This window comes from Aulostomus chinensis, chromosome 3 (assembly GCF_037954235.1).
Source record: "Aulostomus chinensis isolate RoL2024-O1b breed Wild chromosome 3, RoL_Achi_v1.0, whole genome shotgun sequence".
Taxonomy (NCBI): Eukaryota; Metazoa; Chordata; class Actinopteri; order Syngnathiformes; family Aulostomidae; genus Aulostomus; species Aulostomus chinensis.
The window spans coordinates 29,381,747-29,397,433 of NC_141322.1; the positions used below are offsets into that span (position 1 = coordinate 29,381,747).

The 15,687-nt window shown below is 46.9% G+C and overlaps 1 protein-coding gene across 3 annotated transcripts in view; it reads left to right on the forward strand.

Annotated features, from left to right (window-relative positions):
• flnba (filamin B a) overlaps window positions 1–15,687 on the forward strand; it is a 51,478-nt gene that overhangs the window by 22,223 nt on the left and 13,568 nt on the right. For 2 of the 3 annotated variants that reach the window (XM_086200247.1, XM_086200249.1), the window contains exons 6-28: window positions 297–415; window positions 497–571; window positions 970–1,132; window positions 1,221–1,421; window positions 1,524–1,661; window positions 1,930–2,056; window positions 2,282–2,418; window positions 2,512–2,705; window positions 2,991–3,104; window positions 3,711–3,854; window positions 9,923–10,046; window positions 11,572–11,732; window positions 11,809–11,899; window positions 11,986–12,140; window positions 12,356–12,473; window positions 12,556–12,635; window positions 12,744–12,929; window positions 13,146–13,460; window positions 13,689–13,788; window positions 14,066–14,266; window positions 14,366–14,539; window positions 15,091–15,253; window positions 15,357–15,517. In XM_086200247.1, the coding sequence (XP_086056373.1) occupies window positions 297–415; window positions 497–571; window positions 970–1,132; window positions 1,221–1,421; window positions 1,524–1,661; window positions 1,930–2,056; window positions 2,282–2,418; window positions 2,512–2,705; window positions 2,991–3,104; window positions 3,711–3,854; window positions 9,923–10,046; window positions 11,572–11,732; window positions 11,809–11,899; window positions 11,986–12,140; window positions 12,356–12,473; window positions 12,556–12,635; window positions 12,744–12,929; window positions 13,146–13,460; window positions 13,689–13,788; window positions 14,066–14,266; window positions 14,366–14,539; window positions 15,091–15,253; window positions 15,357–15,517 (3,441 nt within the window). The remainder of the gene's footprint in view (window positions 1–296; window positions 416–496; window positions 572–969; window positions 1,133–1,220; window positions 1,422–1,523; window positions 1,662–1,929; window positions 2,057–2,281; window positions 2,419–2,511; window positions 2,706–2,990; window positions 3,105–3,710; window positions 3,855–9,922; window positions 10,047–11,571; window positions 11,733–11,808; window positions 11,900–11,985; window positions 12,141–12,355; window positions 12,474–12,555; window positions 12,636–12,743; window positions 12,930–13,145; window positions 13,461–13,688; window positions 13,789–14,065; window positions 14,267–14,365; window positions 14,540–15,090; window positions 15,254–15,356; window positions 15,518–15,687) is intronic. The other variant, XM_086200248.1, reaches the window with a different exon arrangement.

Genomic DNA, 15,687 nt, shown 5'->3' on the forward strand with positions numbered 1-15,687 from the left:
GCGAGGCACTGATAGACACGTGGAAAACTTCCATTTCTGCTGTAAACAATATATAAATCCCTACTACAAACAATGCATACGAAGTAACGAAGAGGGGCGGACCTGCCGTCTGTCTGGGTGAATCAAAGTGTAGCCGAAAGGAAAAGTGGCTTCTTAACACTTTCTGACCGCGTCCTCGTTAAACATTATTCAAAATAATGCTGTATAAAGTGTTTCCTCGCTTGATTCAAGAGTCGAAGGACAGGAAGGCACAGATAGTAAGACTTCCTGAGGCCACATGACTTGTCCCTCTGCAGGTATCGAACCAACAGGCAACAGGGTTCTCCGTCCTGCTGTCTTCACTGTGGACACATTCAGCGCCGGTCAGGGTCAGGTCACCGTCTATCTGGACCAACCGGACGGTACCAGAGAGGAGGTAGGCAGCTCCTCCTCCTCCTCCAGGATTATCGTCAGCTCCATGACTCGTCCAAAATAATCCTCTTCCTGTGTTGTTCAGCTGAAGGTGGAACCCAACGAGGGCAAGAAGACCTACAGCGTCTCCTACGTTCCTCAAGTTATGGGTCCTCATAAGGTGAGCCTCTGGAAATGTTGCTCTCCATAGAAAATTAGATTTTATTCTGCGATGGGAGTGAACGGAAAGACTTTTAAGGACGGGATTTAAAAGCTGCACAACTTTGCTCTTGATTTGTCATTTTTCCTGAGCCAAAACGCCAAACCCTTCACTGTGGTGGAAGGGGGGGGGTCTTTGTTTTACTCTTTCTTGTAATACGTGAAAGGTTTGTTTGATAAAACACAGGAAAACAAAATAAAAGAATTAAGCAAATCAAATAATTATGTTAAATCCTATTATTTGGTATTTCTGATATTTATTTTGTTTCGTTCGGTTCCTTTATCGTGGGCTGTAATTGATTAATGATTAATCAGGGAGCGTTTTATCACCGATGTGTAACTGCTGCTTCCGTCTCCTAGGTGACGGTGTTGTTTGCAGGCCAGCAGATTCCCAAGAGTCCGTTTGAGGTGAGCGTGGACAAGGCGCTGGGCGACGCCTCCAAGGTGACAGTGAAAGGTCCAGGAATCGAAGCTGAAGGCAACATAGCCAACAGACCCACTTACTTTGACATCTACACTGCAGGTGAGAGAAGTGACGCAGTGTGGCGTCGAACTGGCGCACCGGTGATTGTTGTCCAGAACCTTTACGGGACTTAACGTCCTCTCTGTAGGAGCCGGAACAGGAGACGTGACAGCCATGATTAGAGACCCACAAGGCCATGACAACAGCGTGGACGTGATGATGGAGGATAAGGGCGACAGCCTGTATCGCTGCACCTACCGGCCTACCCAAGCCGGCCTGCACACGGTCACTGTCACCTTCGGAGGGGTTGGGATCCCCAAGAGCCCATTCGATGTCGATGTGGGGCCCGGTGAGTTGTTTTGTCCCTAGTAAGTTGTTTCCTCTGCAACATGGCTGCCATCTCCTAACGCTGTCACCACCCTTCCGCGTGCATTCTCTCTCACCCGCCCAGCCTGTGTCCCGGGGGCGTGCAGAGCGACGGGTCGCGGTCTCCAGCCGTCTGGTATGAGGGTGAAACAGGTCGGTGACTTCAAGGTGGACACCAGGTACGCTGGCAGCGGAGACCTGAAGGTGCTCGTCAAAGGACCCAGTGAGTACAGTTCACATGTGGGTGGAGGCTTTGATTCTGCGTTTTCGGGGGATGTTTACCTGCTAATAACAACCGCCAGGCTACGCTCCGGCTTTGTTGCGTCGCTGTGAGAATGAGTTGTGTACCGGCGAAGAGCAACACCTGTAGCGCCACCTCCCTCGACTCTCACAAGGCTCTCAGAAAATATGATGAGATTTATGTGGTTACTGTGTGTGTGTGTGTGTGTGTGTGTGTGTGTGTGTGTGTGTGTGTGCGCGCGTGCGCTCAGAAGGTGGTGAGGAGCCAGTGACGCAGAAATCCGGTCAGGACCATGTGTTCTTCTATGAGTATTATCCAAAAAGTCCTGGCAAATACACCGTGTCTATCACCTGGGGGGGTCAGCACATCTCTAAAAGGTGAGCGTGTGTGTGTGCGCGTGCGGGTCTGTGTGTGTGTTTGAGAGCTTCAAGACAATACCTGACTTACTAAACAGCAACAGAACCTGTTTTTTGCCGGTCATGTACTTCAGGCTGACTTTGGGACTTTGTAAAACTGTGATGAGGACATTTGTTATTAAGTGACTCTGAAGGTGTAGCTTCTTACCTGACTGAGGTTTCTGCCGGCTCTTGTCTTTCTTTTAGTCCATTTGAGGTGTCAGTGGGTCCAGAGGCCGGACCTCAGCAGATCAGAGCCTGGGGTCCTGGCCTGGAGGGAGGCCTAGTGGGTAAACCTGCTGCCTTCGTGGTGGAGTCCATTGGTGCTGATGTTGGCGTGCTGGGTGAGTCTCCGGGTTCCTTTTTTCTTTTGTCTCCATCGTCCTCCAAACCTTCTCCTCATCGGTGCCGTGTCATCTGACCTGCTGTGTCCTCAGGTTTTGCCATTGAGGGACCTTCCCAGGCTAAAATTGAGTGCGAGGACCAGAATGATGGGTCATGTGACGTCCGTTACTGGCCGACGGAGCCCGGCGAGTACGCCGTCCACGTGACCTGCGACGAAGAGGACATCGAGCACAGCCCCTTCATGGCCTACATTCTCCCTGAAAACCACGCCAACAACCTGGAGAAGGTCAGAGCTGTTTTGGTCCAAACCCACATTCAAATAGGGGTGTTTTTAAATTAAGTACAGAATAATCTGCTGATTCATTTCACGACTCATCAATTAACGGGCTTTAAATGTAAGAAAACGGCGATAAACATCTGACAGCATATCGTCAAGGACATGATATGCTGTCATATTTTGTCTTTATCCACTGCTGGTCGCCGGGTCTCTCAAATTTAAAAGTGATCCCACAAATCATTTTACATGGAGATGACGTGTTTTGAGAGGGTTAAGCCTGCCGTTGTCCCTCAGGTCGAGGCGTACGGGCCGGGGCTGGAGAAGACCGGCTGTCTGGTCAACCAACCGGCTGAGTTCACCATCAGCAGTAAGGACGCCGGGAACGGACCTCTGAAGATCATGGCTCAGGTACGACGCTGGATCATACACGCGCAGTACAAACACACACGCCTGTAACATGGCGAGTAACACGCGCGTGGGGATTATCTCTCTCTCTCTCTCTGTGTTCGGCTCGCTCTCACACAGTTGTAACCCGAGTTTTGTGGGCGTGGCTTCACATGTTTGAAGCCTGTTGGCTCGTGCTGAGTTGGCGGGCAGAGACTCTGAGCGTCTGTTGTTGTGTTTTTGTTGTTGTTGTTTTTTCCCCTGTGGTGCTTTTTTTTGTCTAAAGTGATGAACAAATGATGAACTGAGACAAATCCAAGGACAAAAAAGCAGATGAATGTGAGAAAACAGCTACGCTTTCTAACAGTTTTAGCGTTATTATGCTCTAAATCAGAAAAAAATAACCACATAAACATCCACTTTTGGAGACGAGCTCGAGTCTGGTTTTTTTTTCCACCCCAAAGTCCAGTCGTGCACAGTCGACAAGAGAGAGATGTTTTTTGAGGGATGGAAGATTAAATCAAGATCAGGTGTACATGCTGCATCGCTGCACAGCTAGCTGGCTAAAGGGGGGGGGGGGGGGGGGGACAAAACGTTGAAGTCAAACCCTTCTTCCTGTCTTCCTGTCAGGATGCAGAGGGACTTCCTGTGGAGGTGAAGATGAGGAGTCAAGGTGAGGGGCTGTACGCCTGCTCCTACACACCCACCACCCCCCTCAAACACACCGTGGCCATCGCCTGGGCAGGAGTCAGCATCCCAAACAGCCCCTTCAGGGTAAGCAGCCACCCTCTGCCTCTCACAACAAGAAATGAGGTCTCTCCCACGTCTGAGGATCCTGTCAAGGTAGAGAGAACCGACCGGGTCCATTCAAAACATTTAGCTGAGGTGGAAACCAACAAGGTTGTCGGCTCAAAGCCGCCTGGTCCAGACGAAAGAGTCGAGATGTCGGAGTGTAGACAGGCGAGAGGAAAGATGAAGAAGCCGCTCATAATCATCACGACATACGTAGAGGAGAGGTACAGCTTCTAGTGTAGGAGACAGAGGAGATCGGAAAACAGCTGCGCCTACAATTGTTACCAAAACGAGAGAGCTTCAGGAGCAACAACCACAGCTCGGCAGGAAGCAGCAGCAGAAGATGCCCTGATAGTTTCTGAATATTACACCTGCAAATATTCGCCATTTTTGCTTGAGAAAGTACCGAAACTGCTCAAGTTGTTGCAGCTGTTCTGGATTAAATGCTAATTGGGGACTCTGGTTTCAAACAGACATGCGATTGAAAAAAGACAAATCTGTTAATTTAACTATTTAATCTAAGTGGCTTATTTCCCAACATTTCATTAATTGAAGTATTAGCTCATAAACTAAAGAGCAGCCTTAGAAACTGACTGAAAAATGCCAGTAATAATAGGCTAACTATTTTTTTTTTACCAAAGACGACTGCATCTGCTCCAAAGAAGGGCCAGCAGTGTTTGCTGGGCAGCGACCGTAGCTAGCTCGTTAGCTGTAGCAACTGTAGCTAGCTAGCTAGCTAGCTAGCAAACTACAAATACAACCTAAAAACAAACATCTATGATGGAGTGACTGAGTGTTCTTCATATGAAGGAATAAAATAACTGGTGGGCAAGTCGTTGGCCTCCTAAAAGGGTGTCATGGAGCATCAGTTTCGTTTTGTTTGAAGAGAAATTTCTGCCAAACTAGCTTGAAATCTTATTAGTGAAGGTTGTTAGCACTGATGTGATTTTGTTTTGTTTGTTTGTTTGTTTGTTTGTTTGTTTAATTATTAAGTTCCCAAAACTGCAAATGTTTTCCATAATTTTCAATACTTGAATTCAAATCAATATTCTGTTTAAATCAACTCTTAACTAATTATTGACTGAAATCGCCTGACCACTCTATGATTTAAACAGAAAAGGGTAACCACGATTTGTGTTCATCGAATCTTAATGTATTTTCATTAAATGTGGAAGTTTATTCACCATATTAACCCTCTTTACACTGTATTAACAGCTCTGAAACAACAAATGTGGTTCATGTTTTACATGAGTTTGAAAAAGGCAAAGGTTAAGTGTAATGGTGCAATTAAAGTTTTGTTTATGATGATTTATTTAACCACCGCTTGCATGAATAAATCACTTCTGCACTGTGACCACTGACCAATGCACTGTAACTAACTTGACCTTTTGTACTTTTAACACGTTTCTCTCTGCTTAATTACGCTAGAACTTCACTTATCTGAACCTTTCTGATTGAGAAAAAAGGCATTTTTTTTCTTAGAATTAAAAAAAAAACAACAACAAACAATCTCTTGCAAACAAAATAAAAAACTCTGAATGAGGCAGTAGTCCGTAACATGAACAAGACGGACTCGGTTCTATATGTTCTATATTCTGATGTTTGACATCATTGTTCTGCTTTGATACCAGAGGGACAAAAACACAATCACAAGCAAAGTTATAACACGAAAAAAACATTTTCTCTACTTGGGCAACAAATGCAAAATTCCTTTTTAAAACAAAACTGCAGCTCAGCTGCAGACAATGACCAGATAACGGTTTATTGCTCCAGTGATGGAAAACGCTCAGGAAACATGGCCTCTGGAACGACTGAGTGAATGAGCAGTGGCGCTTTGGTTCCGTTCAATAAGAATGAAGGTTCTGGTGGGTTAAACCTTGCTTAAGAACCAGGAGAGGTTCAGAGAAGTGAAGCTAAATCGATATTTCACCCAAAAAACTATTTCAGTACTCACAAACTGCTAATAGCTCGCATAGATGTCTTTTTTTCTTCTTCTTCTTCTACTTTTTTTTTTATTGCCGCAAACTGCAGACTCTAGAATGCAATAAGAGCCAGCCACGGGTATTTCGCTTGAAGCTAACGGCAACCATAACCACCGACAACAAATTACAGCAAAACTGTTTGTTGCTAACCGAAGTAGCGACAAACTGGCAGTGTTGTGGTGTGTTTTTAATTCTTTTTTTTGTGGCTAACTGGTGGATACAGGACACCGTTAGCTTAAAGCTAAATACAAGAGGCTGCCTCTTACCGCATTCTTTCGCTGTAATGCAGTTGTGAAAAAATGTCTTTTAGTTCAAAAGTAATTTGTGAGTAGTTGAACAGCAAAATACACTTTTTGGGAGAAGTATGCTTTTAAAAACACGATGCGTGTGTACATTTTAATGAAGTATTTTTAGCCGCCTCATGATTTTATCTTTGGATCATCAGTTTATCAGCTGTCTTCCCTCTCAGCTCCTGATAGTTGCACCAACAGTGGAAACAAATCTCCCAGTGGTGTTTTAGTGCTGCCCGGGAATTTATTACGAGGTTGCGAGAGCTGGCAGCAGCGTTGCTTTTGCTGTTGGTGGGAGAGGCACCAACAGTGGCGGCTGGTGGTGAGCTTGACTGGATGGGCGAACAAATTACTTAGAGCCATAAGGCAAAGTAAAGGTAACATCCTCATTCAGTCTCTCTCAATGAACAACAGCACAAGAAGGCAGCACGGTGGAGCAGTGGTCCTCACTGTGGCCCCCCAGCAAGAAGGTTGTGGGTGGAGCCCCGGCTGCAGCACGGGGTCTTTCTGGGTGGAGTCTGCATGTTCTCCCTGTTCCTGCGTGGGTTCTCTCTGGTACTCCAGCTTCCTCCACAGTCCAAAGACATCAAGAGGGACCAGGTTAATCCAGACTCTAAATTGACCGTAGGCGTGGCTGGGAGAGCCAGTGGTTGTCTGTCTCTATGTGTTGGCCCTGCCATGGACTGGTGACCTGTCCAGGGGGAAGGCTGCTGGGATAGGCTCCACCCCCACCACCCTGAACAGGAGGAGAGGGAGAAGATGGATGGACTCTGTCCCTTGAACAGTTGGGACCGGTCTTATTTGAAAAGAAGCTCACACAAAACTTAAGATTTTGTCGTTTATCCATTTGAGTAATTTGAATAACATTTGGACGATGGGGGCCCAGTCTCTTAACGCCCAGTTTTTCCTCATCGGACACAGAAGAAAACTGATTATTAAGAAGACGAGCCACCTCATTCATGTTAGCACCTGCCGATGTCAGCCCAAAAGACAAGTAAATAAATCACGTGGGGCGTGAAATGACACCTGTCAATCATTGACCCTGCGTCAGCACACTGCTGATTGGTCAGAACAGACCGGCCCGTGGACTGAATGAAGTCAGCCCAAATGGACTGTAAAGGGTGAGGGCGGGACATGTTACCTGTCAATCATTCACACCCGCAAAATAAATAAGAGCAGATCCGGTGAGCGCGGGCTGAATAAAATGAGCCCCTTTGGAGGTGCTCTCTTTTCTTTTAACTATTTGGTGCTGTTGCCACTCAAGTTTTTCTAAAACTAAACTTTAAACTTTATAACAATCTTTTAATAATAAAAATGATCACGACAATAAAAACCATAACTCTCTCATCTTGATTGCATAAAGCAGCTCAGCCCATTGATACCAGCCGTCACTGGGTACAAAGTCCAGAACAGCCTGATGGTGTAGTTGCGGAGCAGTCACAGCTGAGTGACACATCTGCTAGCAGGCTGTTTGAGGTCTGCCTGCGCGCTCTCTTCCCTTCAGTTCAGGTAAGTTAGCACTTGTCCCAGACTCTCATGCAGCCTCGGAGTTGACGTCATTGTGATGATTCACCCGACTTGTTGGGATCTGCAGCGGCAGGCAGGCAGGCTGGCGATGACTGACGGCGCCTTTCCTGCAATTTTAATGTTAACACGCCCGATGGACGGAGAGTAAATAGTCACGCCCAGCTGTGGGCAACATGGGAACGCACAGACATGACACCTTTTTATCAAGATGGGAAATAAGAGAAGGCGGCGTGGAGGCTGGAGCCACCCGGCATGTCCTGAACTAATCGCCCACCCTGGGGAACTCTGCGTTCTCGTGTTTTTTGTGGCGATTAGAATGAAAACGTTTTATTTCCCCCTCACTGGGGATGGATTGGTACACTGTTATGTTACGCTGTGAGTGGAAGATTTAGTGAACGTGGTTCACCCGAGTTAAAACCTTCCAACCTTTGTGCCTGCAGTAAAGCTGACGTCAGGCTGTGCTGCTCGGTCACGGCGGCGATCGTCACAGCAAACCAGGGCTGCGGCGTGAGGAGGAATCTAAACGGATTAGATGTTTTGTGATGGATTCATCTCAACAGCATTTATCACTTCGCTCATTTTAAAATGTCAGTTCAGAAAGATTTGGGCAAACGCCTTCATAAACTTTGGAAGTCAAAATCCTTTTTTTTTCTGAGTTTTTTTGTAAAAAAGTATTATTATTATTTATTCAGATTACCAGCACTACGTTCTTGTGGTGTACCGTGTGGTTTATTGGTTCCAGCAGGACCTCCGTGTCCCCCGAGGTGCACGGCGATCTGCACCGTTGGCTCTGAGGGTCACGTGAGATTTGGCTCAAGTTTTTTTGACTGATAAAACTTTGTGGCCGCCTCCATTTTTTTCAAGTGTTGCAACGACGGCACAAAACCGACCTGGAAGACAGCTGATAGACGTGTTGAGGAGGAGGCCGGTGGAGAAAAGCTGAGTGTTGATGCAGCTTTGCACTCCCCAGACGAACACCGGGTTTGTTTGTCAGAAGTGGTGGGGGTCTCCTGTTGACCCCGGATGCGTGTAGCATGTTCTTTTATTCCTGGAATGGTTCTGCAAAACGCTGATTGAGTGAACAGCTGACTTTTGTACCTGCACTCATCATGTTGACTGAAACGCTCCTCAATCAGAGCTCAAGTTGGAAACAAAAATTGGCTTCAAAATAAATTCTGACATGATGTTTACATTTTTTACTGTGTTGTTTGGTTTATTTTGCCTTTCGCTTTGACTTTGGCTTTGTTTTACTCTTATTTGAATATTTAATTTTTTTATTTTATTTTTTTTGAAATGCGTGACAACTTCGTAGGACCAACCGGTTTTGTAATTGCAAATAATCTAGTTAGAATCATAAAGGTGAAATTATTTTGGTTTAGCTTGGTGACCATATGTCTGTTATTTAACAAAATAAGAGGATTTTAAAAGTTATCCTCTGTCTCAAGCTGTTTGCGGCTGTGCCATCGGTGTTTCAATGTTTCATTTTGTGTGCTCCTGTTCATTTGTATCCAGCTGTTGGTGTACAGTGAATAAACACTCCACCGGATTGTAGCGGTGATAAAACGGCAGCCCCCCTGCATGTCGGTCAGTACTTATTGGAACCACTTGGAGGCGCTCTTACAGACGTTTCCTAGAAATCCATCCTCTCATCACCAGTTGGATGGAGAAAAAAAAAAACACTTTCTGTCGCAGAACTTTTGAAGATTAGTGTACAGTCTTTATTGTGCTGACGTTATCCTTGTCAAGATTTCCTTCACAGTGTCGTAAAATGAAGATGATGAGATGTGCATTGAAAACCTTAATATTTAATGTGTCAAACGTTACATTCATTTATGTAGGTTTATATTCATACATGGAAATAGACAGCAGTGAAAATATTTCAGTGAGAGGCTGAACTGATGAGCCTTTTGGTCCGATATCTGGAAAACTTTCTTTCTAAAGAGGGCGGAGGCTGGTACCTGAATACAAACTCTTGTTTTTAATCATCTGTGACCTCATCCCCTCTGGGCTGCGTAGCTGCCATTGAAACAAAAACAAAACAACAGAACTAGTGCATCATTTCAATCAAAAACTCTGAAACAGCCCAGTATGGAGCCTTGCTGCACTCCGCTTTAACCGTCAGGACAAACTGTTGCTTTGTCGTGAACTGTTAACAAAAAAGATGACCAAAACAACCATTAACTGACCCGTTTGAAGAAACAAAGTGGGTGAACTTCGGTTGATGACATTTCTCTCCTGTTGATGGTTGCAGGTGAATGTGGGTAAAGGCAGCCACCCGGATATGGTGAAGGTGTTCGGTCCTGGAGTGGAGAGGACGGGACTGAAGGCCAATGAGCCCACACACTTCACCGTGGACTGTTCTGGAGCTGGAGATGGTAACACACACACACACACACACACACACACACACACTAGCCCCCTTACACTAACATTACCCATCACAACTGACTGCCTAACCCTTTCCTAACCCCAAACCCTAAAACAGCCATTTTGGCCCCACAAAGAATGTGAGACCCCACAAATGCAGTAAAATGAGGCCCCCCTCGCTCTCTCTCTCTCTGTCACTCTCTCTCTCTCTCTCTCTCACCCACACACGCACGCGCACACACACACACGCACGCACGCAGGGTAATAATTAAGACCGTAAATCTTCACCGACAGTTTCATTTGGTGTGACAGCCGTTTCCATCTCTGTCCAAACAACCCACACAAGGACTCCAACACTACACGCCACATCTCCCCGCCATGTACAGACAAACATTCACTATTGTGTTTTGATACTCGCTCTCTCTCCCACACACACACACACACACTTCCCCCTGGTATTTATTGGTGGTGATCTCAAAGCAGAAACATCCTAACAGGAAATTCATCACTGTGACTTTTCTGTGCAGACGGGTACAGGACAGCTTTGTCTAAGTTATTCTTTATCTCCCCACCTACACCACACCAACCCAGCACAACTCCAACTGCCTCTTCCCTGCTCCGCGTGTTTGAAAACACTCTCAAACCCAGACCCCCGCACTTCAACTGGGACTTTGTGGGACCTCCGTCTGATCCACGAGCATTGAGAACTGTTTGCAACGCCCCATACGCGATCCAGACTCAACATATGTGTGTTGAAGTCTCTCCAACACAATGCACTGGGACTGTGCGGTGGTTCAACGAGACAAAAAGGAGTTTTGTGTTCTTGAAGGTTCATTTTGCAGGCGCTCTCAACAAGCCGACCCTTCTCCTTTTTAACGACCTAAATCAATAGGGGGCAGCAAGTTACCTGAAATTTGGAAACAATCCAGTGCTAACTTCCTTAGCATGGATCTGTTTACTTGTTGCACAGGCTGGTAACAGCTGAGTTTGTGGATGTTGCTGGTGCAACAATGAAACGTCAACCACAGTTACTGTTTCATGTGTACGGTCATGAATGTTACAATGTCTCCACCAACTGCAGCAACAAACTGCTTTGGCAGTTCATTTACTTTGAAAATGAAGAAATATTCAATGCCGAGGTGTTTTTCGATTTGCTCTTCTCTCTCTCCAGAGGGCGAAACGATCAGACCAGTTTCTGTTTTCTGGCGTGGTTTCCTTTCTCATTCCTCCCATAATCTGAATTCCCCGGCTGTGATTGACAGCCAGGCTCTGCTGGAGGGAAGTCAGATTTTGCTGAGTGGTGATCTTATCGTTTATATTAGCGCCTGTGACAAGGAGGAGCCCCGGGTGGCAGGGTGTTTCTGACATGATTCAGTGCATGAAAAGCGCAAAACAAAGGCGGTCTAGCGCCTCTGTCTGGAGGCGAGTGTAGTTGGACAGAAACGAGTCACAGCTGACGCGTCACAAAAAGGTTACGACGGACCTGCGTTTTGCGTCCAGTCTCTAACAAAGCGCTTGTGTGTCTCTCTTCAGGTGACGTCAGCGTGGGCATCAAGTGTGACGCCAACATGGTCGGCGACAAAGAGGCCGACGTGGACTTTGACATCATCCCCAACGCCAACGACACGTTCACAGTCAAGTACATCCCCCCTGCTGCTGGGAGACTCACAGTTAAAGTGCTGTTCACTGACAAGGTGAGCGCTCACAGATTGAATGTGTGGTGGCATTTAAAGGTCGGCGCCGCTGAATCTCTGCGTGTTTATCACTCAGGAAGTTCCACAGAGCCCCTTCAGCGTCAAAGTTGACCCCTCCCACGATGCATCGAAGGTCAAAGCAGAGGGTCCTGGGCTAGCTCGCACTGGTAAGACGCATAGATACACAAAACAAACGCCTCAAAGATTATTTTTTTTTAAATGTTTTTCAAACTACCTGTTCACGTGTGTCCAGGTGTGGAATGCGGTAAACCCACTCATTTCAAAGTGTTGATGAAGGGAGCCGGAAAAGCACCACTGGATGTTTCCTTCTCCTCTCCAGTTAAAGACTTTGACATCATCGACAACTACGACTACTCCCACACTGTCAAATACACACCTGTACAGCAGGTAAAGCACACACGCACCAGGGCTGCAGCCTTTACCTGATCCAGAGGAAGCACACGCTGCCTTGTGCTCATGTTGTAATCAGTGCGGATGCTCTGCTTCATAGCAGCTGGAAAAAATGCTGCCCCTCCAAACAGCCCTCAAACACTCAAAGGACCCTCAGAATGTTGGTAACAGTAACAGAAGAAATTGTTAAAGTGTTGGATCTTTGTCTGAAGGGGGAAAACTCAATAGTGGTGAAGTTTGGAGGAGATCCCATCGCAAAGAGCCCCTTCACGGTGGGAGTCGCCGCCCCGCTGGACCTCAGTAAGGTCACTGTGGACGACCTGAATGGAAGTAAGAAATCAGGCTTTCTCTCTGACCTTTCATTCTCCCCGTGAGGTGACTCGTCCCTACTTGAGTTTGATTGTCTTTTCAGGAGTGGAGGTCGGTCAGGAGCAGCAGTTCACCGTGGACACCAAGGGAGCGGGAGGTCAAGGTCATTTGGAAGTCGCGGTGGTGAGTGCAGAGATGATAGATGTGTGAATATTGGCAGGCGTGTACTTCATGACATTATTCCCATTTTTTTTAATGTGTATGTATTTGTGTGTGTGTGTGTGTTCCTAGCTGAGTCCCAGCCAGAGGGCGGTACCCTGTAAAGTGGAGCCTGAACCTGGAAAAGCAGATGTCAGTCTGGTCCGCTTCACCCCGGTGGAGGAGGGGCTGCACGCTGTTAATGTGACCTATGATGGACACTCGGTCCCTGGGAGCCCCTTCCCCGTGGAGGGCCAGCTGCCACCAGACCCCAGCAAGGTAACATCAGCGTCTGAACCTGAAGTGTTGGGGCTGATTCACTTCTGCTCTGTTCTGTAAAGTTTTTGTTGTTTTATAAGAATGTCTTTAATGCCGATTCTCGGTCTGAGAAAAGATTAAGAAATAAAACGTAAGGCAAGAAAATACAGAAAATGTTAAAGTTGCAGCTGAAAGAGCAGCATGGAGGCTTCATGTCCTCTTCTGCTCTCCTTCCAGGTGAAGGCATTTGGTCCAGGCCTGAAGGGAGGTTTGGTTGGGAATCCGGCAGAGTTCACCATCGACACCAAAGGTGCCGGGACCGGAGGTTTAGGGCTGACGGTGGAGGGTCCCACAGAAGCCAAGATCGAGTGTTCGGACAACGGCGATGGGACCTGCTCTGTCTCCTATCTGCCAACTGAACCTGGAGACTACCTGGTTAACATTCTGTTTGAGGAGGTCCACATCCCGGGCTCGCCATTTAGAGCCGACGTCCAGATGCCCTTTGACCCCTCCAAGGTGGTGGCATCGGGGTCTGGCCTCAAGAGAGCCAAGGTTAGAGCTGTGGGATGACCATCAAAATTTGACCCGGAATTCAAATTCTATTTATGATTATTAAAGCAGGAAATCTTTATAGACATCGCTGCTGGGATAATGTTCCTAGTTTCTGAAGCTGCTCACCTCACCACCACTCCTGGAACCACGACATCTACCCTCTACTGTGCAGAAGTGTAGTCATTTTTTTCCCTGAGTTAAAATAAAAGTTGGTGTATCTTGCCACAGGTGGGAGAGACCAGTGTGGTGAACGTGGACTGTTCTCATGCTGGGCCCGGACAACTCAGCCTGGAGGCCGTTCCAGACTCGTCCTCATCCAGTCCCCAAGGTTCTGCACCAACCAGTACCACCAACATTTATATGCAGCAGTGTTCGAGGAGTAGGACCAGTTATTTTTACTGCACGTTCTGCCACTCATGTCACTCACTCATCCAGTGGAAGTTGCTTTGGAAACCATGTTGTCTCGTCTAGTTGCAGTAACATCGTAGACTCGACACATTGCAAGTTTAAACCAACGAATCTTTGGTCTAAACTGGCCTTAAAGACCAGCTCACTCAGTGTTCAGGTCTCTGGTCATCGTGTTAAACCCAGACCTTGTGTTCCAGGAGTGAAAGCTAAAACTGAGGTGGTGGACCACAAAGACGGGACCTACACCGTCACCTACGTCCCCCTGACCTCTGGCATGTACACTCTGCTGCTGAAGTACGGAGGCAAGGCTGTCCCGGGTTTCCCCACTAAGGTGATGGTAGACCCAGCCGTTGACACCTCCAAGGTCAAGGTGTTTGGACCTGGAGTGGCAGGACAAGGTGTGGTGTGGTCTCTCGGGCTCGGCGTGTGGCTCTAAAACATCCCCTTTGCCTAATTCCTTCATCTTTTCTCTTGTTTCAACCTTCTCTTCTCTCCAGGAGTTTTCAGAGAAGCCACCACTATGTTCACGGTGGATGCGCGACCTTTGACCCGGCAAGGAGGAGACCATGTGAAAGCGGAGGTCAGGAACCCATCTGGGGCACTGACAGACTGCCTGGTCACTGACAAAGCTGACGGGACGTACAGCGTGGAGTACACTCCTTTTGAGAACGGTAACGCAGCTGCACCTGTGTGTAAAAAGTCTATTAAGATGTACTTGAACCATCTCAAGTCAAGTGGAATTACCTCAGAACACTTTACACGCACCGCAGGTCTCAGCTGGAGTCTGGATCAGTTCTGATGTCCAGTAGCCAGAGTTTTTATTTTCCCCAGCAAATTTTATGTAAACAATTCTAAATGACCGCAGCATTCAGTGTGCTGCTAATTTCACATCCACTTAAAATGCTTTTCCTGATTTTCATGCCCCTCCCCATCAATCCCATGATGCACTGCGGTGCCAAAAGACTCACTTTCCACTTGAATTTCTTATATTTTGAAATGAGTGACTGTCCATAAAGTCCATAAAGCATTAGACAACCCTGGCAGAAGGACTTGTGATTAAGTTGGTCTGATAACATTTGGAAATATAAGGAGACGCACAGTTGAATTGCTCGTCCACATTCGTTAGCAGACAGCTAAGCAGAAGTAGTCCCTCGCCTCCCTTTCTTTACTGTGAATGTGTCAGGAATTCACCGCCTGCTGCCTTTCTTGCTGTGTGATTCAGGCATCCACAACGTCCACGTTCTGTTCGACGAAACAGAGGTTCCAAAGAGCCCGTTCAAGGTTTCTGTGTCGGAGGGATGTGACCCCAGCAGGGTGGTGGCTACCGGGCCGGGGCTCCAGCAAGGCCTGACCAATAAGACCAATCACTTCAACATCGTTACCAGGTAGAGGCAGAGGGCCGATACCGGAGGAAAAAGTCTCTAACCTCTGATCAAAGGATTGCTGATTTGGGGTGTTTTGACCTTTTTTCTTTTTTTTTTTTACCAGAGGGGCAGGCATGGGTGGTCTACGCATCACCGTTGAGGGTCCATCAGAGTCAAAGATGTCTTGCAAAGACAACAAAGATGGCAGCTGCAGCGTGGAGTACGTCTCCTTCACGCCCGGCCTCTACGACGTTAATATCACCTACGGAGGAGAGCACATCCCCGGTGAGACCAGATTTTTGTTGTTGTTGTTTTTTGTTACCTTGAGCACTTTTGTTACTTTTGTTCCCTCAATCATTTGTTGGCTTCGCTTCCATTTGAGTCTGTAAACAACAAGGTTAAAAGATGCTGTTAATGCTGATAAAAGGTTTCGGTGGCTGTTTTTCGGTTTGACC